The following is a 27,924-nucleotide window of genomic DNA, read 5'->3' as shown; positions in this document are numbered from 1 at the left end:
TGAGAATTAAAAACAGGTTCAGCCCCTGGTGCGACCATGATCTTTCAGAGTTACTCCACTTCAAGAATTGCGTTTGGCGAAAGGCTCGGCAAAAGGCTCAGGCTGACTGGCTATCGTTCAGGCAAATGAGAAATAAGTGCACTCAGGCTATCCGGAAGGCCAAAGTTAGTTACTTTATGGAGCAGTTCTCTCTCTGAGGGTCTAAGCCCAAGAAGTTCTGGAAAACGGTTAAAGACCTGGAGAATAAACCCTCCTATTCACAGCTGCCCATGTCCCTTAATGTTGACGATGTGTTTGTTACTGACAAAAAGCACGTGGCTGAGCTCTTTAATCACCCCTATTTAATCGTCAGGTACTTTAAAATGTAAATAAACTATAATATTTCATACGGAAAGAAGTGTGTTCAATAGGAAAGCAAAATTAGTAAGCGTGCCCTATCCCTCGCGCGCCGAATGACTGATAACGTTCCGGTGCTCTCCTCACCAAAACTCCAAATTGTTGCTTGTTTTTCAAAAAACAAGCCTGAAACCTTGTACAAAGATGGTTGACATCTAGTGGAAGCCATAGGATTTGCAATCTGCGAGACGGAATTACATAGGACCCATAGCTTTGTAGGAGCCTGGGACCTAAAAAATCAAAAATGTCTGGTTGGTTTTTCTTCTGATTTTTTGCCTGCCATATCAATTCTGTTCTAGTCTCAGACATTATTGTAACAGTTTTAGAAACTTCAACCTGTGTTCTATCCAATGCTACCAATTATATGCATATCCTGGCTTCTGGGCCTGAGTAACAGGCAGTTTACTTTGGGCATGTCAGTTAGCCAGAAATTCAGGAAACTAGACCCTATCCCTAACAAGATTTATTAATTAAGTCAGGATTCCTATTTGACTCAACCATGCCTCCTTGCCCATGCAGCATTCGCTCATCTCCCACCCCTTCTAATGTGACTATCCCTGATGCTTTTCCTTCTTTTTCCCCTGCCAGCTACAAAGTTTCTCCCTGCAGGCAGTCACTGAGTCCGAGGTGCTAAAGGAGCTCCTTAAACTTGACCCCCAAAAACATCTGGGTCAGATGGTTTAGACCCTTTCTTCTTTAAGGTTGCCGCCCCTATAATCGCCAAGCCTATCTCCAACCTTTTTAACCTGTCTCTCCTTTCTCGGGAGGTTACCATTGCTTGGAAGGCAGCCACAGTTCAGCCTTTATATAAAGGGAGAGATCAAGCAGATCCTAACTGTTATAGGCCGATTTCTATTATGCCCTGTTTATCCAAAGTGTTGGAAAAACTTGTCAATAATGAACTGACTGGCTTTCTTGATGTCTATAGCATACTCTTGGGTCTGCAATCTGGTTTCCGCTCAGGTTATGGATGTGTCACTGCAACCTTAAAGGTCCTCAATGATGTCACCATTGCCCTTGATTCTAAGCAATATTGTGCTGCTATTTTTATTGACTTGGCAAAAGCTTTTGATATGGTAGACCATTCCATTATTGTGGGCCGGCTAAGGAGTATTGGTGTCTCCGAGGGGTCTTTGGCCTGGTTTGCTAACTACCTCTCTCAAAGAGTGCAGTGTATAAAGTCAGAAAATCTGTTGTCTCAGCCACTGCCTGTCACCAAGGGAGTACCCCAAGGCTCAATCCTAGGCCCCACGCTTTTCTCAATTTACATGAACAACATAGCTCAGGCAGTAGGAAGCTCTCTTATCCATTAAATGCAGATGATACAGTCTTATACCTAGCTGGCCCCTCCCCAGATTTTGTGTTAAATGCTCTACAACAAAGCTTTCTTAGTGTCCAACAAGCTTTCTCTACCCTTAACCTTGTTCTGAACACCTCCAAAACAAAGGTCATGTGGTTTGGTAAGAAGAATGCCCCTCTTCCCACAGGTGTTATTACTACCTCTGAGGGTTTAGAGCTTGAACTAGTCACCTTATACAAGTACTTGGGAGTAGGGCTAGATGGTGAACTGTCCTTCTCTCAGCACATATCAAAGCTACAGGCTAAAGTTAAATCTAGACTTGGTTTCCTCTATTAGAATCGCTCCTCTTTCACCCCAGCTGCCAAAACTAACCCTGATTCAGATGACCATCCTACCCATGCTAGATTACGGCAACATAATTTATAGATTGGCAGGTAAGGGTGCTCTCGAGCGGCTAGATGTTCTTTACCATTCGGCCATCAGATTTGCCACCAATGCTCCTTATAGGACACATCACTGCACTCTATACTCCTCTGTAAACTGGTTATCTTTGTATACCTGTCGTAAGACCCACTGGTTGATGCTTATTTATAAAACCCTCTTAGGCCTCACTCCCTTCCTATCTGAGGTATATACTGCAGCCCTCATCCTCCACATACAACACCCGTTCTGCCAGTCACATTCTGTTAAAGGTCCCCAGAGCACACACATCCCTGGGTTGCTCCTATTTTCAGTTCGCTGCAGCTATCAACTGGAACGAGCTGCAACAAACACTCAAACTGGACAGTTTTATCTCAATCGCTTTATTCAAAGACTCAATCATGGACACTCTTACTGACAGTTGTGGCTGCTTTGTGTGATGTATTGTTGTCTCGACCTTCTTGACCTTTGTGCTGTTGACTGTGCCCAATAATGTTTGTACCGTGTTTTGTGCTGCTACCATGATGTGTTGCTACCTGCCCTGCAGGAGGCCTTTTGCCTTTTGGTAGGCTGTCATTGTAAAGAAGCATATGTTCTTAACTGACTTGCCTATTTTTATTTTTATAAAGTGAATTTGTCTCCCAGTGTCTGGTGGAAAGCAGTTTGCCTGTGTTAAGCTCTATTCCGTTTCTTTTTACCCTAAAACCTCCCTAGTCCTTGCCAATGACAAGCATACCCATAACATGAAGCAGCCACCACCATGTTTGAAAATATGAAGAGTGGTACTCTGCGATGTGTTGTATTTACCCCAAACATAACGTTTCTTTTCAGGACATAAAGATAATTTCTTTGCCACATTGTTTTTGCATGTTTTGGAGGCTTCCTTCAATCCACTCCATTGTTTAGGTTAGTATTGTGGAGTAACTACTATGTCGTTGATCCATCCTCAGTTTTCTCCCATCACAGCCATTAAACCCTGTCATTGTTTTAAAGTCACCATTGGCCTCATGGTGAAATCCCTGAGCGGTTTCCTTCCTCGCCGGCAACTGAGTTAGGAAAGAAGCCTGTATCTTTGTAGCGACTGGGTATATTGATACACCATCCAAAGTGTAACTAATATTTTCACCATGCTCAAAGGGATATTCAATGTCTGCTTTTTTTCTCTCCCTGGAGTTTGTGATTGAATCTGTGTTTGAAATGCACTGCTCAACCGAGGGACCATTGTATGTGTGGGGTACAAAGATGAGGTAGTCATAACAACATTATGTTAAACACTATTATTGCACACAGAGTGATTCTATGCAACTTATGTGACTTGATCGGCAAATATATACTCCTGAACTTATTTAGGCTTGCCATAACAAAGGGGTTGAATACTTATTGACTCAATACATTTTAGCTTTTCATTTTGAATGAACTTGTAAAACATAATTCCACATTGACATTATGGAGTGTTGTGTGTGACACAAAATCTCAATTCACTTCATTTTAAATTCAGGCTGTAACACAATGTGGAAAAAGTAGAGGCACTGCACATTATTGTTATCTGTTAACATGTCACATAGTTTATTATTTTCATCAAGACCGTTACTGTAACGGCTCTCGTCGTTGGAAGGAGAGGAGGACCAAAGCGCAGCGTGGTACGTTTCCACATTTATTGGAATACTTTTTCAACATGAACAAAAACAATAAACAGACGAAAACCAAAGACGCTACAGTTCTGAACATGGGAACACAAAATACATGAACACACGAACAGGAACAATCACCCACAAACCAACAGTGCAAACAGGCTACCTTAATATGGTTCCCAATCAGAGACAATGCAAAACACCTGCCTCTGATTGAGAACCATATCAGGCCAATTGACAAACCTACACATAGAAACACATAACATAGACTACACCCACCCAGCTCACGTCCTGACCAACTAAACAAAGACTAAACAAAGGAAATAAGGTCAGGAACGTGACAGTTACAATTTACATTTTGGCTGATGCATGATGCAAAATCACTGCCATTTAAAAAAAAATACATAGCAACTGACGATGCCATATTTTCCAACCCATACAGCACCTTGAATAGCAGGATTTGTCGTGTATTTATCCACACCAAGGTAAAATCAGCATTTACACAAGTCAATTATAATTTCTGTGCCCCCATACTCCTGCAAGTACAAATACGGTATGTAGCACCAATGAATCAAACATTTTAATGGTAGCCACCCATGGATTTGTACGTTGCAATGATGGCACCAAGGGCACAAGTACTTAACAGACACATTGTGACCCACAAAGTCTTTGATAATCAATCCCATATACTTGTACTCACTGATCATATCTATTGTGGTTTGGACCACAGCAGTGTTCTGGTCACAGCTGAATTCCAATAGTGTACTACCTTAGTTTTGTTCACATTGATATTCAGATTCCATTGTCCACACCAGTTAAAAACAATATATAACATTTCTTGAAGCTTATCTTCACTTTCAGAGATCAGTACAATGTAATTTGCATATAAAAGAAGAGACACTATGATTTATGACTGGAGGGATGGAGTTGGAAGCTCCAGGGAAAGAAGCCTGGGTGATAAATGGAGCCCCAGTAGGGTTAAGCGAGGACAGATTCTTAACAGGGATCACTGGGTCCTCTGGGGCTCTGCTTAGGGTCACAATCCATTGGATTACCTGGATCAGCCTCTCTCAGATCTACAGCCCTGAGTGTGTTTAATCCACTTTCATGTACTCTTTCTCTCTCTCTCTCTCTCTTTCTCTTCTTCCTTCCCTCCCTCTCCCACTCTCTCTCTCCTCCTGCCCCCCCCCCCCCCCGCAGGTGGGTACATTAGAGCGGGGTATCCTCCAGGTGCGTTACCCGGTGTGGCCTCGCTATGGCAGTTTTCTGGAGACAGTATCAGATGACCGCCACCTGACGGTAGCCACTCTGGAGGAGAGGCCCTTCGTCATCGTAGAAAATGTGGACCCCGACACGGGCACCTGCGTACGCAACACCGTGCCTTGCCGACGCCAGTCTAACCGCACCGAGAGGTACGCACTCACACACCAACAACAACATGCAAATTGCAAATGTATACAGATGGCTGCACATACAGTTGAAGTCGGAAGTTTACATACACTTAGGTTGGAGTCATTAAATCTCGTTTTTCAACCACTCCACAAATTTCTTGTTAATTCTTGCAACTATAGGGGGTGCTGTTCCGCATTAGCATATTTTGGTCTCCAAATTAAACGGCCTATTGCTCAATTCTTGATCGTACAATATGCATATCCTTACTAATATTGGATAGAAAACACTGTCTAGTTTCTAAAACCGTTTGAATTATGTCTGTGGCTGACCCAGAACTCCCTCTACAGCAAAAATCCTGACATGACTTGCGAAGGTCTGAGAATTATCCTCTGATCTGGGTTCAGTTTTAAAGCCTGTGTATATCCTATGGCTGGAATTGAACTGCACCCGCCTTCCCCTGGATGTCAGTAACCAATGAGAAGTGGAATGGTCTGTCTGCGTAGCTGTCCGAGGTTATAAAGCCGGATGGAACGAGAGTACCTTTCTTTGTCTCGTTCGTCATGGCGCCTGGCAAGAAGTCAGGATGAAATTTTGGAACGCTCAGTTATCGACCAGAGATGTATCCGTCTGTAATTTAATTAAATATAGGTGTTAGAAACATCATAACGATGTTATTTGAAACCGATTTATATCAGTTTATGCGAGTATAGTGCTATTTTTCTGAATTTCCTTTGTATCTAGTTTGAGGATTTGGACATGTGTGTGCGACATAGCTCATGGTAGCAGCTAGTTCCAAAGGTGAAGACGACGTTTTACAACAAAGCAACTATTCTTTTGAAGAAAAGACACATTGCCCAAGATACTGATGGAAGCTCGTCCAAAAGTAGTTACTATTTATGATGTTATTATGTATTTATGTGGAAAAATGTCATAGTGTTTGCGCGCCACTTTTGCAGGCACTGGTCTGGCTGCAACGCACACTATATGTCTAGTAACGTTAATTTTAAAAATCTAACATAGCGATTGCATTAAGAACTAATTTATCTTTCGATTGTTGTCCAACTTATATTTTTTAGTCAAGTTTATGAATAGTATTTTTATAAGAATAGGCGCTAATCCAAAATGGCGCTGGCCAGAATACATGCAATGTTTGTAGTGATTACATAGTATAACCACGATTTGTGCTGCTAAATATGCACATTTTCGAACAAAAGCTATATGCATTGTGTAATATGATGTTACAGGTCTGTCATCTGATGAAGTATATCAAGGTTAGTCAAATTATATATCTTTTGTTGGGTTGTTACGATCGCTAACATTTACAGCTGGTAAATGCGGTTGTGATTCTGGCTATTGTGGTACGCTCATATAATGCTATATTGTGTTTTCGCTGTAAAACACTTAGAAAATCTGAAATATTCTCTGGATTCACAAGATCTGTGTCTTTCGATTGCTGTAGGCTGTCTATTTTTCTGAAGTGTTTTAGGATGATTCTTTTGGTAATTGACGTCGGTCTCAGTAATTATTCCGGCTGCTTCCAACGCTATTTCAGATTGCAGCTGCAATGTAGAACTGTGATTTCTACCTGAAATATGCACTTTTTTCTAACAAAAACTATCCTATACCATGAATATGTTATCAGACTGTCATCTGAAGAGGTTTTTTCTTGGTTAGTGGCTATCAATATCTTAGTTTAGCCGAATTGGTGATAGCACCTGAAGTAGTAAGAAACTGATGGAGTTAGAAAAGTGGTGTATTTTGCTAACGTGTTTAGCTAATAGATTTACATATTTTGTCTTCCCTGTAAAACATTTTAAAAATCTGAAATGGTGGCTTTATTCACAAGATCTGTATCTTTCATCTGGTGTCTTGGACTTGTGATTTAATGATATTTAGATGCTACTATCTACTTGTGAAGCTATGCTAGCTATGCTAATCAGTGTGTGGGGGGGTGGGGGGTGATCCCGGACCCGGGGTAGAGGCTCGTTAGAGGTTTTAACAAACTATAGTTTTGACAAGTCGGTTAGGACATCTACTTTGTGCATGACACAAGTAATTTTTCCAACAATTGTTTACAGACAGATTATTTCACTTATAATTCACTGTATCACAATTCCAGTGGGTCAGAAGTTTACATACGCTAAGTTGACTGTGGCTTTAAACAGTTTGGAAAATTCCAGAAAATGATGTCATGGCTTTAGAAGCTTCTGATAGGCTAATTGACATAATTTGAGTCAATTGGAGGTTTACCTGTGGAGATGCTGGCATAAACAGATACAAAAGTATCTATATCCACAGTAAAACGAGTCCTATATCGAATAACCTGAAAGGCCACTCAGCAAGGAAGAAGCCACTGCTCCAAAGCCGCCAAAAAAAGCTGGTCTGATGAAACAAAAATAGAACTGTTTGGCCATAACGACCATCGTTATGTTTGGAGGAAAAAGAGGGAGGCTTGCAAGCCGAAGAACACCATCCCAACCGTGAAGCGCGGGGATGGTAGCATCATGTTATGGGGGTGCTTTGCTGCACGAGGGACTGATGCACTTCACAAAATAGATGTCATCATGAAGAAGGAATATTATTTGGATATATTGAAGCAACATCTCAAGACATCAGTCAGGAAGTTGAAGTTTGGTCACAAATGGATCGTCCAAATTGACAATGACCCCAAGCATACTTCCAAAGTTGTGGCAAAATGGCTTAAGGACAACAAAGTCAAGGTATTGGAGTGGCCATCACAAAGTCCTGACCTCAATCCTATAGAACATTTGTGGGCAGAACTGAAAAACAATGTGCGAGCAAGGAGGCATACAAACCTGACTCAGTTACACCAGCTCTGTCAGGAGGAATGGGCCAAAATTCACCCAACTTATTGTGGGAAGCTTGTGGAAGGCTCCTGAAACATTTGACCCAATTTAACCAAATACTAATTGAGTGTATGTAAACTTCTGACCCACTGGGAATGTGATGAAAGAAATAAGCTGAAATAAATCATTCTCTCTACTATTATTCTGACATTTCACATTCTTAAAATAAAGTGGTGATCCTAACTGACCTGCGACAGATCATTTTTATTTGGATTAAATGTCAGGAATTGTGAAAAACTGAGTTTAAATGTATTTGGTAAAGGTGTGTCTGGTAAACACATACTGGAAGCTAGTTTTTGAGACCAGGATACTTTTATACATTTAAATCACACATTATACACTATGTTGCGCTGTTGTCAGAGCACATAGGAGCTGTGTGATCCTTCAAGCTGTATCAAACCATGTGCATGAACACACCTGGACTGAAACGGATTACTAATAGGAGCCAACCCACAACACAACAATGACACACCAGGGGCCAACCATTTACACACTTGTTACATACACGCTGTACATCCCTTAGACATTCACACGAGTCTGCACATCAATTATAGACCCAGTATATTAATAGTGGAGAGATGTGTGGGGAGAGTAGTTGAGCGCGATGGCACATTGATTGGCTGTAAAGAAGATTTATCTGCCAACGCTGGCATATATATCATGGTACTGTAGGATAGCAATCACACAACCCTCTCTCTCTTTCTCTTTCACCGGGTTTAACACTTTATTGGCATGAATGGGTGGCTGTCACTGTCGCCAAAGCAATGTATATGAAGTATTACATAAATTAACAATGTGTTTGAGCAACAATAATAATACATAGGAAAATAATAAACAAAACATTTAACAAACAGCAACAATTGAGAAATATATAAATACTTCTGATTGATTCGTATTTTGAGCAGTGGAGTAGGAAGAGCTGCTCATCATCTACTTCACCCGACCCACAGTGCTTACATAGTCCTTCCATGTTCTTCTATTGCCAGGCTTCTCTCTCTCTCTCTCTCTCTCTCTCTCTCTCTCTCTCTCTCTCTCTCTCTCTCTCTCTCTCTCTCTCTCTCTCTCTCTCTCTCTCTCTCTCTCTCTCTCTCTCTCTCTCTCTCTCTCTCTCTCTCTCTCTCTCTCTCTCTCTCTCTCTCTCTCTCTCCCCCCCCCCCCCCATCCCATGCTTGCGTACTAATCAACACTACGGGCTACCAGGGAAAACCAGAACGAGAGAGAGATTGAGATAGAGAGTTAGTGAAAGTAAAATGAAGGATGTTAATCATGTGTTGGGTGACATAGCTGTTCTCCGTAGCAGATGTTTGGTGTAATTGAAAGTTTTTTTTACTCATTAAAACTCCTCTCTTTGGACAGCGGCTGGTCTCATTGGCAAGATAACTGAACTCCAATAAGTGAGAGTAGTGTAAACAGGTTGGTTTGTTCGGCAACAAAACCGATGCATGCTCAACTATGGGGCAAAACAGACAGAGTTGGCTTAGATTGTTGACATGTAAACTACATTTAGTCTCAAATGTTTGAAAACAAATACATTTGCACAATGAGCACTTGTGTCAAATACATCATTATACTGTAGTTGCTAGCAAATTTGAGCCATATTAGCATAGATGTGACATCAGTAAAAACACTTCAAATCAAGACATGGTATCAAGAACAGGGTGAAACTATCTGAAACGAGCCACCTACGATTCCCCACATGGCAGCTTCTTGTCATTGTTGCTATCTGGCCATCCAGAATCACAACACATCGTTTTCGTGAAGTTGTCAGCTAACCCTTCTTTAAGGCACAGTCAAAAGCACTCTCTCTTCTAACTGACTGTGGGCTAGCCGCAAGAGTGATGCTATTGGTGTGTGATTCTACATGCTGTATGATGCTTTGTCCGACATGCTGTATGAAGCTTCGTCTGGGTAGAATCCTAACTTGTCTACGTGTGGGTATCTGATTGTAATGTAGTCGCCGTGTACCTGCGAGCAGTTCTGGTTTGGGGACGCCCAGAGTGCACGAGAGTTGTATTGCAATGGCAGAATATTCAAATGCAGCACTGCAGACCTCAGTTGAGTTATGTAGAAGCATTGGGACAATTGCAACAACTGATGGCCACTAGATTATTACCAGCTCTCGTTGAACTATCGATACGAGTTAAAAACCACCAGCACAACAACCATCGTCCACCACCGTTAAACATCTGCATAATGCGGATTTCGGGGTTATCTTTTAGCCCTGATTGCAACCAACATTTCTCAAGACTATTTTGTTCTCTGGTGGGTATTATCACGGGAAACATTTTAATCTTGCTAGTTGAGCGGACTAAGAGTGATGTGTCTATTTGTCGACTGATACAAAGTATTTCCTTTTCTACCACGACAAATCTACTGTGGCAACTTTCCCGACACGTTGTATGAATGGAAAAATGATGTTAAAGGTGTAGCCTACTCTTAATTCTTTTGTTTGTTTCCAATTTATGCTCTCCATTAAATGCAACTGTCTTTAAAAGAAAATTGTCTGATATGGTCATATCTTATCAAGATTGAGGGTAAAATATCCCTGGACAGTCCATATTAGAAATTTGCAACCATATCAGGTAAATCATGATTGAGTTAAATAATCAATATTTTTTTATCAAATGAAAATGTAATAATTTATGTTATATATTGAAAGGCAATTATTCTTTTATTTTGCCATTTAAGGTGAAGCGTTTGAATGAAATGAGGGCTACTACTTCTATATTCTTATACTCAAATAAGTCTTCTTTTTTTTTTTTTTTTTTTACATCCATCAGCCTTCATTTCTGATAGGTTGATATTTCATTCGGGGCGGTAGTAGAGAATCTAGACCAGCTATCTGGTATTATAATCACTTGACACGGTAACAACGAGAGATCAACTGATCTGCCGTTTTATCCTTGTGCATTTCTTGTTGCGATCAAGCTTAGTCATCTCCCATTTGTAGCGTTTTAAGAAATCCAACGTTAACCTGCAGGAGTGCGTTACATTCTGCTTGTTGGTTGCAATCGAGCCATAGGTATTAGCATAACATACCTAAGGGTACACCACTGGCAATCTCCCCACTGAAACATATATTCTCAATCTTCCTTCCTCATTATTTCTTTCTCCACCATTCTCCTTCCTCATAGCAAAGGAAGTTTTCTTTGTGTTATAGTTTTAGATTTCCTCCCTCTGTTCACTTTGTTTCATACTGCTGTAGTTTCAGGGAAGAACCCTGGAGCAACAGAGCCATCACTAATCCTCAGGTGTGTCTGTGTGTGTGTGTGTGTGTGTGTGAAGGGTTGGGGGAGATAGAGGAAGCAGTTGTGTAGCATACACACACACACACACACACACACACACACACACACACACACACACACACACACACACACACACACACACACACACACACACACACACACACACACACACACACACACACACACATATATTAGAACACCCTAACTCAGAGCTCTTAACCTGCAGCGTTTAGCCCAGGCAGCTGGTGAGATGAGGGAGACGGGGACAGACCTGTTTACTCTAGGTCAAACAACAACAACCATCCCCTCTCTTTCATCCCTCTCTCTCTGTCCTCCCCCTCTACCTACACATCATTAGACAGTGGGGTCGAGGGCAGGCTGGAGGTGACGGATCATCACCGCTCTGTGTGTGTGTGTGTGTCAGTGTTCCTCCAAACACCCTAATGGCCTGTGTTTAGAGTCTGTCTCCGGCCCTCAGACATCCAAGGTTTCAGACTGGACTAAGTGTGTGTGTGTGCCTGCCTGCCCCTCTGCCTGCGTGCGTGCATCTCTGTCTCTGTTTGTGTGTATGCGCACGCTTGTTTGCATGTTTGTGTGTGTGTGTCTGGGGGATACCGATTTACTGTTGTCTTTCCTGTCTGCAGACCAGGTCCTTGATTCCCAGTCATTAGTACATAGTACAGTTTGCTCTTTGCTCTGCTATGTTGCTATTTAGCTTATTGATCTGATATGTCTCACATCTCCAGCCATCAGGACTCACTGTGCTACTGCTGTTTAGGAGGTCAATAATAGGACCTATTAGGTCAATTAGGAGTTGTTCTTCTTTCTCCAAAAACGTATCATGCTTCACCTACGTTCTTTCTTTCTCTCTCTCTCTGTGTGTGTGTGTGGGTCTATCTCTGCAATATCTCAGGTCACTGAAGAATTTACCAAGCTCTGTTCTGTGTGTGTGCTCCTCCTCTCCCTGCAGTATTGTGGGCCACTCGGAGCCCTACACCAAGCTGTGCTGTAAGGGGTTCTGTATAGACATTCTGAAGAAGCTGTCTCGCACCATTAAGTTCTCCTACGACCTCTACCTGGTCACTAACGGGAAACATGGAAAGATGATCAGTGGCATCTGGAACGGCATGATCGGAGAGGTGAGAGGAACACTAATGCCAAACCCCATATCAAACCCTAGTCCATGGGGATCTGAGAGTAATCCATAGGTGTAAGCAACGGGGTAAAAGCTCCACTTGCATTCTGATAACACACTTGATTACACTTATCAAGGCTTTCATGGTCCGTTGATTAGTGTAATCAAGCGTGTCAGTGCTGGCCTGGGACAAAAGCCTGCACACCCAGTAGTTTGCCAGGACCAGGAGTGCAGAACATTACAGGAGATGTGTGTGCTAGGGCAGAGGTGGTGGGTAGCATAGACGCTCGAGAGGTGTACCAGTAGCTGGAATGCTGCTGTTTCAAATCCCAGAACGATAACAATTGGAATATGAACTAGCTTCTCCATAAATAGCTACAGTGCTCCTACTCCTAACTATGTGCTGTGTGTTCCTTGGGAGCAGAAGAGAACAAGAGACAGTGGTCAGTGGCAGTGGTAACCTGGGTAGGTGTACGGTAGCTCTGGCTATCTCTTTGATGGTGCATTTTAACTAGGCAATGGTGTATGAGGACATGCACATATGGTGCTGAAGATGCAAAACACACACATCAAACACAGTTGCACCCTAAGGCGCACGCCTAAACAGGTGTTCCTCATGAGAACATCACTGCCTGCATTCCTCTGCCCAGAGGCTCAATACTTTGTATGTGTTTGATATATTTTGAGGTAATTCTAGAGAAAAATACCATAGTGAGCAATTCTTATTAACAGCGCATTCGGAAAGTATTCAGACCCCTTGACTTTTTCCACATTTTGTTACATTACAGCCTTCTTCTGAAATGGATTCAATCGTTTTTCCCCCTCAATCTACACACAATACCCCATAATTAGTTTCTCTGCAGATCCTCTCAAGCTCTGTTAGGTTGGATGGGGAGCATCACTGCACAGCTATTTTCAGGTCTCTGCAGAGATGTTCAATCTTGGTTCAAGTCCGGGGTCTGGCTGGGCCACTTAAGGAAATTCAGAGACTTGTCCCCAAGCCGGTCCTGCGTTCTGTTGGCTGTGTGCTTAGGGTTGTTGTCCCATTGGAAGGTGAACCTTCGCCCCAGTTTGAGGTCCTGAGCGCTCTGGGGCAGGTTTTCATCAAGGAACTCTTTGTACATTGCTCCAATCATCTTTCCCTCGATCCTAACTAGTCTCCCAGTCCCTGCCACTGAAAAACATCCCCACAGCATGATGCTGCCACCACCACGCTTCACTATAGGGATAGTACCAGGTTTCCTCCAGAGGTGACGCTTGGCAATCAGGAAAAGAGTTCAATCTTGGTTTCATCAGACCAAAGAATCTTGTTTCTCATTGTCTGAGAGTCCTTTACAGTAGGTGCCTTTTGGCAAACTTCAAGCGGGCTGTTATGTGCCTTTTACTGAGGAGTGGCTTCTGTCTGGCCACTCTACCATAAAAGGCCTGATTGGTAGAGTGCTGCAGAGATGGTTGTCCTTCTGGAAGGTTCTCCCATCTCCACAGAGGAACTCTGGAGCTCTGTCAGAGTGACCATCAGGTTCTTGGCCACCTCCCCGACCAAGGCCCTTCTTCCCCGATTGCTCAGTTTGGCCGGGCGGCCAGCTCTAGGAAGTCTTGGTGGTTCCAAACTAATTCCATTTAAGAATCATGGAGGCCACCGTTTTCTAGGGGACCTTCAATGCTGCAGAAATGTTTTGGTACCCTTCCCCAGATCTGTGCCTAGATACAATCCTGTCTCAGAACTCTGCTGACAATTCCTTCGTCCTTATGGTTTGGTTTTTGCTCTGACTGTCAACTGTGGGACCTTATATAGTCAGGTGTGTGCCTTTCCAATCATGTCCAATCAATTGAATTTACCAAAGGTGGACTCCAATCAAGTTGTAGAATCATCTCATGGAGGATAAATGGGAACAGGATGCACCTGAGCTCAATTTCGAGTCTCATAGCAAAGGGTCTGAATACTTATGTAAATAAGGTATTTCATTTTTTTTTTTTTTTTTTTTATAAATTAGCCAACATTTCTATAAACCAGTTTTCGCTTTTTCATTATGGGGTATTGTGTGTAGATAGATGAGGACATTTTTTATTTAATACATTTTAGAATAAGGCTGTAACGTAACAAAATGTGAAAAAGTGAACGGGTCTTAACTTTCTGAATGCACTGTACGTTAGCAGTGGGATTATGTAGAGGAAATCAGTTGTATAATGTAAAGATGTACATGCATCAACCTGCCACTCTCTTTTCCTCACCCTGTCTCATTCCTCACCCTCTCCTCTCCCAGGTGTTCTATAGGAAAGCAGACATGGCCATAGGTTCTCTCACCATAAATGAGGAGCGTTCTGAGATCATCGACTTCTCCGTGCCCTTCGTTGAGACGGGCATCAGCGTCATGGTTGCCCGTAGCAATGGGACTGTCTCCCCCTCCGCCTTCCTTGGTGAGAGAGTAGGATTGATTAATTGATTGACTTTAGATAATGTAAATAGAATTTGATCTGAGGTCAGTTTAGTTTAATTACTTCAATAGCTATCATTAGGATATGGGGAGGAAAAGATAATCCTAGATGTGTGTCTAAGAGTAATTTACCTGTATTGTCGGCCATGATGCCTCTCCCCATGGATGCAGCAGGACCGCTAGCTCCCATGGCAACGCTCAGTGAGCGCAAACGTGTGTGTGTGGCCTACTTTACTGAGTTCTGTCTCAGTGGTCTGTTTTTTCTGCTTTAGGAAACTTTAGATTAAAGTTTTATCCCGCAGATATGACTAAATCCCACATAAACCCTGAAACAACAAAATCAAAATCAAAATAAGTTGCTGGATATTTTCCCATGTTAATATTAATAATTTTATCTCTGCCTCTTCTCTCCCTGGTCTTCAAATTGTGTATAATTACCTTGTTTGAGCCTGGCAGTACAAAAGCTAACACGACAACCAAAGGAATGGATTAAGAATCCCATGATTACCTTTAATTCTTCTTTAGATACTATGCAGAAGACATTGTTAGCCATTATTGGCCAGTCCAAAATACCTGAAAAGAAAGATGTCTCTCTCTCCTTCTCTCTTTTGCCCTCCCTCCCGCTCTCTCTCTCCCCTCCTTGTCTCTCCTCCTCTCCACTAGAGCCCTATAGCCCAGCGGTGTGGGTGATGATGTTTGTAATGTGCCTGACCGTGGTCGCTGTGACTGTATTCGTGTTTGAGTACTTCAGTCCTGTCGGGTACAACCGAAGCTTGGTCAGTGCTAAAGGTGAGTTGAGACAAACCTGTCTGCTAGCCTGGATTTAGCTCAGAGGGCAAACACAGGAGACCCAGGTTCAAACTCAGTTGCCTTTAAAATGTTTAACTTGGGTCAAACGTTTCGGGTAGCCTTCCACAAGCTTCCCACAATAAGTTGGGTGAATTTTGGCCCATTCCTCCTGACCAAGCTGGTGTAACTGAGTCAGGTTTGTAGGCCTCCTTGCTCGCACACACTTTTTCAGTTCTGCCCACAAATTTTCTATAGGATTGAGGTCAGGGCTTTGTGATGGCCAATCTAATACCTTGACTTTGTTGTCCTTAAGCCATTTTGCCACAACTTTGGAAGTATGTTTGGGTCATTGTCCATTTGGAAGACCCATTTGCGACCAAGCTTTAACTTCCTGACTGATGTCTTGAGATGTTGCTTCAATATATCCAAATAATATTCCTGCCTCATGATGCCATCTATTTTGTGAAGTGCACCAGTCCCTCGTGCAGCAAATCACCCCCACAACATGATGCTGCCATCCCCGTGCTTCACGGTTGGGATGGTGTTCTTCGGCTTGCAAGCTTCCCCCTTTTTCCTCCAAACATAACGATGGTCATTATGGCCAAACAGTTCTATTTTTGTTTCATCAGACCAGAGGACATATCTCCAAAAAGTACGATCTTTGTCCCCATGTGCAGTTGCAAACCGTAGTCTGAATTTTTTATTGCGGTTTTGGAGCAGTGGCTTCTTCCTTGCTGAGCGGCCTTTCAGGTTATGTTGATATAGGACTTGTTATACTGTGGATATAGATCATTTTGTACCTGTTTCCTCCAGCATCTTCACAAGGTCCTTTGCTGTTGTTCTGGGATTGATTTGCGCTTTTCGCACCAAAGTACGTTCATCTCTAGGAGCAGAACCCGTCTCCTTCCTGAGCGGTATGACGGCTGCGTGGTCCCATGGTGTTTATACTTGCGTATTATTGTTTGTACAGATGAACGTGGTACCTTCAGGCATTTGAAAATTGCTCCCAAGGATGAACCAGACTTGTGAAGGTCTACAATTTGTTTTTTGAGATCTTGCCTGATTTATTTTGATTTTCCCATGATGTCAAGCCAAGAGGCACTGAGTATGAAGTTAGGCCTTGAAATACATCCACAGGTACACCTCCAATTGACTCAAATGATGTCAATTAGCCTATCAGTAGCTTCCAAATGGACAATGACCCCAAGCATACTTCCAAAGTTGTGGCAAAATGGCTTACGGACAAAGCCCTGACCTCAATCCTCTAGAAAATTTGTGGGCAGAACTGAAAAAGCGTGTGCGAGCAAGGAGGCCTACAAACCTGACTCAGTTACACCAGCTCTGTCAGGAGGAATGGGCCAAAATTCACCCAACGTATTGTGGGAAGCTTGTGAAAGGCTACCTGAAATGTTTGACCCAAGTTAAACATTTTAAAGGCAATGCTACCAAATACTAATTGAGTGTATGTAAACTTCTGACCCGCTGGGAATGTGATGAAAGAAACAAAAGCTGAAATAAATCATTCTCTCTACTAATATTCTGACATTTCAGATTTTTTAAATAAAGTGGTGATCCTAACTGACCTAAGACAGAGAATTTTTATTTGGATAAAATGTCAGGAATTGTGAAAAACTGAGTTTAATAAATGTATTTGGCTAAGGTGTTTGCAAACTTCTTACTTCAACTGTATATAGACAGTACCAGTCAAAAGTTTGGACACACCTATTCATTCAAGGGTTTTTATTTATTTTTACTATTTTCTGCATTGTAGAATAAAAGTCAAGACATCAAAACTATGAAATAACACACGTGGAATCATGTGGTAACCAAAAAATTGTTAAACAAATCAAAATATATTTTATATTTGAGATTTTTCAAAGTAGCCACCCTTTGCCTTGATGACAGCTTTGCACTCTCTTGGCATTCTCTCAACCAGCTTCACCTGGAATGCTTTCCCAGTCTTGAAGGAGTTCCCACATATGCTGAGCACTTGTTGGCTGCTCTTCCTTCACTCTGCTGTCCGACTCATCCCAAACCATCTCAATCGAGGCCAGGCCATCTGATACAGCACTCCATCACTCTCCTTGGTAAAATAGCCCATACACATTCTGGAGGTGTGTTTTGGGTCATTTTCCTGTTGAAAAACACCCATTAAACCCAAACCAGATGGGATGGCGTATTTCTGCAGAATGCTGTGGTCGCCATGCTGGTTAAGTGTGCCTTGAATTATAAATAAATCACTGACAGTGTCACCAGCAAAGCACCCCCACACTATCACACCTCCTCATGCTTCACGGTGGGAACCACACATGCGGAGATCATTCATTCACCGACTCTGCGTCTCAAAATCTCCTATTTGGACCAGACCAAAGGACAGATTTTCACCAGTTTAATGTCCATTGCTCGTGTTTCTTGGCCCTGGAATGAGTTGGAGTGTCCAAACTTTTGACTGGTACTGTATATTTCTGACAACTTGGGGGGCCAAATAAAATCACCCACCAACGGAATTCGGCCCACGGGGCACCTATTGGGGTAGCCTGCTTTACAGGTTATGAAACAGAATGTCAGACCGAGAGTCCCCGAGAGACTGTGGGGTATAGCCTTACACACAACGAAGACGGCTATTCAATCCCAGCATGCCGAGATGCCAGAGCTCGCTCTCGTCTCACTGTCTGAAAGGTCACTTCCTGGTTTAATTAACGTTTGTCGCTAGGCTAATTTGACGGAGATGGATGTGACTCCGCTAAGATGACCAAGATGGATGGACTGAGGGTGTGTTCCCATACACGACACACAGCTAGAAGCAAGCTAGCGGCAAGCGCAGTGTTCCCCAACACGACACACAATTAGAGGCTAATGCTGTCTTCCCCAACATGATACACACCAGGTGGAGGCAGGCTAATGGCTAACCTTTCAGTGGCTAGGCTAATGCTGAGAGGACCGCTAATGCTGCTGGGTTGAGTGATGGGTTAGGGAACGACCTATGAATAGAAACATTATATAAGTTTGACCTTTTCAGCTCTCTATAAGGCCTAGTAGGGGCCTATAGAAATAAGCTAATTGGAAATGCATGATTCTGTCATCAACAGTATAGGAACATGGACGTATAAGGATTATGTTCCATGAAACACATCAACAACACTGAATCTTGGGAGCTTTACTGATCCATTCATCCAATTGGACATCTGCTAATGAGGCTGTTATGATACCTTGGGTTTATTAAACAAACATCTAATCTCTACCTCCCTCTCCTCCCTAACATCCCCCCGCCTCTAACACTCAATGGTAATGTAAAGTGTTTTGTATTTTGAAAATACAAATGACAGAATTTTGAAAATACAAAATACATTGGAGTGTAGTTCAGCCCAGTGTAATTCAAATAAAAAAATACTCAGAAGTAATTAAAATATGTATTTCAAATACACTACCGGTCAAAAGTTTTAGAACACCTACTCATTCAAGGGTTTTTCTTTATTTGTACTATTTTCTACATTGTAGAATAATAGTGAAGACATCAAAACAATTAAATAACACATATGGAATCGTTTAGTAACCAAAAATTGTTAAACAAATCAATTTTTTATTTATTTGAGATTCTTCAAATAGCCACCCTTTGCGTTGATGACAGCGTTGCACACTCTTGACATTACCTCAACCTGCTTCATGAGGTAGTCACCTGGAATTCATTTCAATTAACAGGTGTGCCTTCTTAAGAGTTAATTTGTGCAATTTATTTCCTTCTTAATGCTTTTGAGTCAGTCAGGTATGTTGTGACAAGGTATGGGTGGTATACAGAAGACAGCCCTGTTTGGTAAAAGATCAAGTCCATATTATGGCAAGAACAGCTCTAATAAGCAAATAGAAACGACATTCCATCATTACTTTAAGACATGAAGGTCAGTCAATCTGGAAAATGTTAAGAACTTTGAAAGTTTCTTCAAGTGCAGTCGCAAAAACCATCAAGCTCAATGATGAAACTGGCTCTCATGAGGACCGCCACAGGAATGGAAGACCCAGAGTTACCTCTGCTGCAGAGGATACGTTCATTAGAGTTACCAGCCTCAGAAATTGCAGCCCAAATAAATGCTTCACAAAGTTCAAGTAAAAGACGCATCTCAACATCAACTGTTCAGAAGAGACTGTGTGAATCAGGCCTTCATGGTCGAATTGCTGCAAAGAAACCACTACTAAAGGATATCAATAATAAGAGGAGACTTGCTTGGGCCAAGAAACACGAGCAATGGACATTAGACCGGAGGAAATTTGTCGTTTGGTCTGGTCCAAATAGGAGATTTTTGGTTCCAACCGCCATGTCTTTGTGAGACGTGGTGTGGGTGAACGGAGGATCTCCGCATGTGTATTTCCCAACGTAAAGCATGGAGGAGTAGGTGTTATGGTGTGGGGGTGCTTGGCTGGTGACACTGTCTGTGATTTATTTAGAATTCAAGGCACACTTAACCAGCATGGCTACCGCAGCGATACGCCATCCCATCTGGTTTGGGCTTAGTGGGACTATCATTTGTTTTTCAACAGGACAATGACCCAAAACACACCTCCAGGCTGTGTAAGGGCTATTTTACCAAGAAAGAGATTGATGGAGTGCTGCATCAGATGACCTGGCCTCCACTATCACCTGACCTAAACCAAATTGAGATGGTTTGGGAGTCGAACAGCAGAGTGAAGGAAAAGCAGACAACAAGTGCTCAGCATATGTGGGAACTCCTTCAAGACTGTTGGACAAGCATTCCAGGTGAAGCTTGTTGAGAGAATGCCAAGAGTGTGCAAAGCTGTCATCAAGGCAAAGGGTTGCTATTTGAAGAATCTCAAATATAAAATACATTTTGATTTGTTTAACACTTTTTTGGTTACTACATGAGTCCACATGTGTTATTTTGTAGTTTTGATGTCTTCATTATTATTCTACAATGTATAAAATAGTAAAAATAAATAAAAACCCTTGAATGAGTAGGTGTTCTAAAACTTTTAACCGGTAGTGTATATTTAATAGAAATACTGCCCATCTCTGCTCCTTCCCCCCCAGCGCCCGGAGGTCCTACCTTCACCATAGGGAAGTCAGTGTGGCTACTGTGGGGCATCGTGTTCAATAACTCAGTCCCCATTGAGAACCCTAAAGGCACAACCAGTAAGATCATGGTGTTGGTGTGGGCCTTCTTCGCTGTCATCTTCCTGGCCTCCTACACTGCCAACCTGGCTGCCTTCATGATCCAGGAGCAGTACATAGACACTGTGTCTGGACTGTCTGACAAGAAGGTAGGACAACTAATCAATCCCTGAGTCATCCATCAATCCATCCATCCTGATAACTGTCCTCTCTGGGCTCGTCCTGTCAGATTCTCCCTGTCCGACCATAGCATTTACACACACACACACACACACACACACACACACACACACACACACACACACACACACACACACACACACACACACACACACACACACACACACACACACACACACACACACACACACACACACACACACACACACACACACACACACACACACACACACACACTTCTTCATTTGGCTCGCTATTCCTCAGCGTAATCACAGAAGAGGAAAATGGCAAGTGATAAACTTGACTTCAGAGTGCGAGAGCGAGAAACAAATAAACAGAGAATAGATACAGAGAGAGAGAAAAAGCCAGGGCCTCAGGGGAGGTGTTAAGACAGTATTATATTATTCTCAGACAGTGAACACACACACACGGGATCTTATTGTAGAGAGGTCCATCCATCTTCACAGGGCTCTGAAGGTCAATACTAACAGCTTATAATGGAGAGTTTTTATTTGCACTTTAATTGAGTTTCATGAGCGTCTGGGTTCTGTGTGGTTCTGTCAAAGGTTTCATCCATCCTGCACTCTGAATCCTCTCAACTCTGAACTGACTTGGCCAAACGGCCCTGAGTTGAAGTACTACACTCAAAAAAATGCTGGGTGAACAATCCATCGCTGGGTAAATAGATATTTTTGACCCAGCAGTTGGGGCACTTAGTTGGGTTATTGAGCTGTGACCAGATTGGCAGTATGTCTGTTACATATATTTGAAATACATATTCCAATGACTTCTGAGTATTGTGTATTTTGAATTACACTGGGCTGAACTACACTCCAATATAATTTGTAGCAAGATACTCTTGAAAGCTGTACTTTTTGTATTTTCAAAATATAAAATAATTTCTTTTTTTTTATAGCGGTTCACAATTTTGTGGCACCCTTTCACCCAACATTGGTATCAGAAGTCTGATGGTGCTATGGTGTGATAATGCATCTGCTAAATGAACTAAATAAAAATGTATACAGTGGGGAGAACAAGTATTTGATACACTGCCGATTTTGCAGGTTTTCCTACTTACAAAGCATGTAGAGGTCTGTAATTTTTATCATATGTACACCTCAACTGTGAGAGTCGCAATCTAAAACAAAAATCCAGAAAATCACATTGTATGATTTTTTAAGTAATTAATTAGCATTTTATTGCATGACATAAGTATGTGGTCCCATTTTCTTTTCTTTTTTTTTTTTTTTTTTTACAAATTACAGCTTTCTAGAGTATCTTCTTAGAAAATACAGTGCATTCAGAAAGTACTCAGACCCACATTTTGTGATGTTACAGCCTTGTTGTAAAATGTATTACATTATTTTTTATTCCTCATCAATCTACACACAATACCCAATAATGACAAAGTGAAAATAGATTTTAGTATTTTTTGCAAATTAAAAAATAAATTAAAACTGAAATAACATATTTACATAAGTATTCAGACCCTTTGCTATGAGACTCGAAATTGAGCTCATGTGCATCCTGTTTCCATTGATCATCCTTGAGATGTTTCTACAACTTGATTGAAGTCCACATGTGGTAAATCCAATTGATTGGACATGATTTGGAAAGGCACACACCTGTCTATATAAGGTCCCACAGTTGACAGTGCATGTCAGAGCAAAAACTAAGGCATGAGGACAAAGCAATTGTCAGTACAGCTCTGAGACAGGATAGTGTCACGGCGCAGATCTGGGGAAGGGTATCAACACATGTCTGCAGCATTGAAAGTCCCCAAGAACACAGTGGCCTCCATCAACCTTAAATGGAAGAGATTTGGAATCACCAAGACTCTTCCTATAGCTGGCCGACCGGAGAAAATGAGCAATCGAGGAAGAATGGCCTTGGTCACGGAGGTAACGAAGAACCCAAGTGTCACTCTGACAGAGCTCCAGAGATCTTCTGTGGAGATGGGAGAACCTTCCAGAAGGACAACGATCTCTGCAGCACCACCAATCAGACCTTTATGGTAGAGTGGCCAGACGGAAGCCACTCCTCACTAACAGGCACATGACAGCCGACTTGGGGTTTGCCAAAAGGCACCTAAAGGACTCTCAGACAATGAGAAACAAGATTTTCTGGTCTGATGAAGCCAAGATTGAACACTTTGGCCCGAATGCCAAGCTTCATGTCTGGATGAAACCTGGCACCATCCCTGTGGTGAAGCATGGTGGTGGCAGCATCATGCTTAGGGGATGTTTTTCAGTGGCAGGGACTGGGAGACTAGTCAGGATCGAAGGAAAGATGAAAACCTGCTCCAGAGCGCTCAGGACCTCAGACTATGGCGAAGGTTCACCTTCCAACAGAACAACGATTCTAAGCACACAGCTTAGAAGACAAGACAATGCAGGAGTGGCTTCGGGACAAGTCTCTGAATGTCCTTGAGTGGACCAGCCAGAGCCCGGACTTGAATCCAATAGAACATCTCTAGAGAGACCTGAAAATAGCTGTGCAGCGACGCTACCCAACCAAACTGACAGAGCTTGAATGGATCTGCAGAGAAGAATGGGAGAAACTCCCCAAATACAGGTGTGCCAAGCTTGTAGCGTCTTACCCAAGAAGAATCGAGATTGTAATCGCTGCCAAAGGTGCTTCAACAAAGTACTGAGTAAAAGGGTCTGAATACTTGGGTAAATGTGTTATTTCAGTTTAATTATAATACATTAATAAAAAAATGTAATACACAAACCTGTTTTTGCTTTGTCATTATGGTGTATTGTGTGTAGATTGATGAAGAAAAAAACGATTTAATCAATATCAGAATAAGGTTGTAATGTAACAAAATGTGGAAAAGGTTAAGGGCTCTGAATACTACATTGGAGTGTTGTTCAGACCAGTGTAATACAAAATACAAAATATTCAGAACTACACTATATGACCAAAAGTATGTGGACCTCTGCTCGTCGAACATCTCATTCCAAAATCATGGGCATAAATATGGAGTTGGTCCCCCCTTTGCTACTGTAACAGCCTACACTCTTCTTGTAGGCTTTCTACTAGATGTTGAAACATTGCTGTGGGAACATGCTTCCATTTAACAACGAGCATTCGTGAGGTCGGCACTGATTTTGGGGGCGATTAGGCCTGGCTCGCAGTCGCCGTTCTAATTCATCCCAAAGGTGTTCGATGGAGTTGAGGTCAGGGCTCTGTGCAGGCCAGTCAAGTTCGACAAATCATTTCTGTATGGACCTCGCTTTGGTATTGAGTGTTGCAACCGAGGACAGATGTTTTTAACGCACTATGCGCTTCAGCGATCCTGTTCTGTGAGCTTCGCGGTTCAGCCATTGTTGCTCCTAGATGTTTCCATTTCACAAAAACAGCACTTACAGTTGACCAGGGAAGCTCTAGCAGGGCAAAAATTTGACAAACTGACTTGTTGGAAAGGTGGCATCCTATGACAGTAAGGCCATTCTATTGCCAATGTTTGTCTATGGAGATTGCATGGCTGATTTTATACACCTGTCAGCAACAGATGTGGCTCAAATAGCCGAATCCACTAATTTGAAGGGGTGTCAACATACTTTTGTATATACAGTGTGATTAAAATACGTATTTGAAATACATGTAATATAAATAATTCCCATCTCTGATTTTATTATTAATATTTTTTAAATTATTTATTACAAAAAACACAAGGAGGGGGTAACATTAAAGTATTAGAACATGAAGGACAAACAATACAGCATCAAGACACAATCAAACATGTATCAGTCTTTCCGCAACAGAGCCATCATTATGTGTGAGGGTGCGTGTGCATGATAGTGATATAAAATATATGTCATAGTTTCCTTTTTCATGATCACAACCTTGTGAAACCCGAACCCTCCAAGATCCCCCCACAGTTCCCCAATAGCTGTCCCTCAACCATTCGAGACCCCTCCCACAGTCCCCCCCCAGAAAAAATAAAATAAAAAATACAATTCATTCCATTCCCCCAAGAACCCCCCAATGCACCAACAACCAAGAGAATGAACTAAAGAGAAAAAAGGAAAAGACAGAAGAAAACAGCAAACAACAATGCAAAAATAATTCTACTAAATAATACATTTAAAACAAAGGACATCAAGGACAACTGAAATCATAACAGCAATGCCTACTTTATATGTTTGTGTGCATGTCTGGCACTATTACATGTATGTGTGTGTTCTTGTATGTGTTTATTTGAATGAGAGTGTGTGTATTTTTGCATGTGTACAAACACCTGCATGGCATCAGCCTCAGGCAAACCGGCATTAGTTGTAAAAACACTGCCACTTAGTGTCATTCAAATGTACTTTTTTCCCCCTTTATCTTTTGACCATCATTCTCTCTCTCACACAGCAACTACACTCCCACTTGTCTCCAATTCCACATACCAACCCTCAGCTTCCCTCAGCCCATCCCAGCTATCTCTGCTGGCCACCGACTTCATGTTTCTACGCAACACATATCTTTCAACTATGCTATGCTGTTTAACGTACAATTTCAATCTATCTAATCAAATAGAATCTACAGATTGCGTGTTGAAGATAAATACTTTTACTAAGAGTATTAGTATATTAGTAATTGACTGACCAGGTATCTCCAGATCTCCTAACAGTACTATTTCTAGGGTCAGTTTTAGATCAATGCTATGCATTTTCAGCCATTCCTGAACCTGAGACCAGAAACAGGCTACCTGAGGGCAATACCAAAATAAATGGTCTATTGATTCTGTATCCTCACAACAAAATCTGCAGAGCTTCGATGATTTAATGCCGCAAGTATTCAACATTTTGTTGGTGGCAAGAATTCTATATAATCATTTTAGCTGAAAAGCACAAAGTCTTGAATCTTGCGTTGTTTTATATAACAACTCATGCACCCTGTACCATGGAAACAGTACATCAAAAATCTCTTCCCAACTATTTTGCAATCTGTATGGCACAGTTGTCAACATCCTGGTCCTCAAATGAAACTGGTATACTTTCCTATTTATGCTATTTTTATTCCTCCACCAGTTTTGATCCTTTATATTGGGCAGACAGACCAGTTCCCTACCTCCTCCTGCTGCCACCCGCCTCCTCCATTTTTGTGGCAATGCTGTAATCAATTGGTTGTACTCTTGGATTGAGCAGACCTTCCCGTAGAATTCTGATATCTCCATGAAGGACATAACTCTACCATTACAATTTAAAATATAATTTAAGAACAAAATACCCTTTTCAAACATCTTTCCCATAAATACAGGTATTTTATCAACCAGCACATTTGAGTTCAGCCATAATATTTGTTGTAATATTTGTCTACCCATCTCTGATTTTAGCTAAATACTGCAGCATCAACAACCCAACCTGTCCCTGGCAATGTGTTCTTAAATGACCCAACTGCTGGGTCAAAATAACCCAACATGTGTTCTGTCCTATATTTACCCAAATTGAGTTGTTTTTAAAGCAGGTTTTTTTTAGAGTGTAGTAGACTGAACTCAATCAATCAATCAAATGTATTTATAAAGTCCTTTTTACATCAGCCGATGTCACAAAGTGCTATACAGAAACCCAGCCTCAAACCCGAAACAGCAAGAAATGCAGATGTAGAAGCACGGTGGCTAGGAAAAACTCCCTAGGAAGGCAGAAACCTAGGAAGAAACCTAGAGAGGAACCAGGCTCAGAGGGGTGGCCAGTCCTCTTCTGGCTGTGCCAGGTGGAGATTATAACAGTACATGGCCAAGATGTTCAAACGTTCATAGATGACCAGCAGGGTCGAATAATAATAATCATAGTGGTTGTCGAGGGTGCAACAGGTCAGCACCTCAGGAGTAAATGTCAGTTGGCTTTTCATAGCCAATCATTCAGAGTTAGAGACAGCCGGTGCGGTAGAGAGAGAGAGAGTCGAAAACAGCAGGTCCGGGCTAACAGCAGGTCCGGGCAATCTATGGCTATTGAATTGACTCAAAAATAATGGCCTTGAATTATATCAAATCTAATCAAATTGAAAAGGGTAGAATGGCATTCAATCAAATGTAATTGAATTGAGTGGAACTGCATTTATTTGAATCAGTTTGAAATTAATAGGACTGCTCTGAATTAGATCTCATTGAACTGAATCTTCTCTCCTCATCAATTCCTACAGTTCCAGAAGCCTCAGGAGCACTACCCTCCATTCCGTTTTGGTACGGTCCCTAACGGCAGTACAGAGAGGAACATCAGAAGTAACTACCCTGACATGCATGCACACATGGTCAAATACAACCAGAAAGGAGTGGAGGATGCCCTCAACAGCCTCAAGACAGGGTAAGAAAAATGCACTGCGCTTAACACTGAACTCACCTCCAGCTCTCAACCCTCATCCCAATGACCTCAAAGGATATTACAGTCCATTAACCCAAAAATTGGATTTAGTCCCATTTACTGGAAGGAGTTCTATTTGGCTCCCTGTGCATCTACTTCATAACTCATTCCTATTATAATCTGCAGATTTATTACATCACTGTCTGATTCTTTTTTTTGTGTCATTCAATAGGAAGCTGGATGCATTCATCTATGATGCTGCGGTGTTGAACTACATGGCGGGGAAGGACGAGGGCTGTAAGCTTGTGACTATCGGCTCCGGGAAAGTGTTTGCCACGACAGGCTATGGCATAGCCCTGCAGAAAGATTCCAGATGGAAACGACCCATTGACCTGGCCTTGCTGCAGTTCCTGGGAGACGGTGTGCCACTGCAAACACACGCACGCACGCACACACACACACATACAGCCCATACAGCTGGCACTTCTCCATTTGTTGACGACAGTGTGTGCAGCAACACCAGGGGTGAAGCTTAGAGAGAGAGTTAATATCCTTCCTCGCAGTAGGGAGGTGTGAGGATGATAACCACTATGGGCACACACACTCACACAGTAGGAGTTAATATCCGCTATCACAGTAGCACCGTAGGGACCACAGGGAGGTGTTAGAGATATCACGAGGACAGTGTTGGGAATACAAAACTATACAACACACAC

General features: G+C 42.1%; 1 protein-coding gene across 1 annotated transcript in view; it reads left to right on the top strand.

Moving 5' to 3' along the window:
• The window catches only part of LOC139580841 (glutamate receptor ionotropic, NMDA 2C-like), a 96,237-nt gene that overhangs the window by 59,363 nt on the left and 8,950 nt on the right, over positions 1–27,924 (top strand). The window contains exons 10-16 of the mRNA XM_071409904.1: positions 4,948–5,159; positions 12,225–12,393; positions 14,654–14,807; positions 15,488–15,613; positions 20,655–20,884; positions 27,051–27,211; positions 27,441–27,628. Coding sequence (XP_071266005.1) covers positions 4,948–5,159; positions 12,225–12,393; positions 14,654–14,807; positions 15,488–15,613; positions 20,655–20,884; positions 27,051–27,211; positions 27,441–27,628 — 1,240 coding nt within the window. The remainder of the gene's footprint in view (positions 1–4,947; positions 5,160–12,224; positions 12,394–14,653; positions 14,808–15,487; positions 15,614–20,654; positions 20,885–27,050; positions 27,212–27,440; positions 27,629–27,924) is intronic.

The sequence above is a fragment of the Salvelinus alpinus genome, chromosome 7 (assembly GCF_045679555.1).
Source record: "Salvelinus alpinus chromosome 7, SLU_Salpinus.1, whole genome shotgun sequence".
In the NCBI taxonomy this organism is placed as follows: Eukaryota; Metazoa; Chordata; class Actinopteri; order Salmoniformes; family Salmonidae; genus Salvelinus; species Salvelinus alpinus.
Note: the sequence above shows the minus strand (reverse complement) of the source record. Positions and strands in the feature narration are given on the sequence as shown.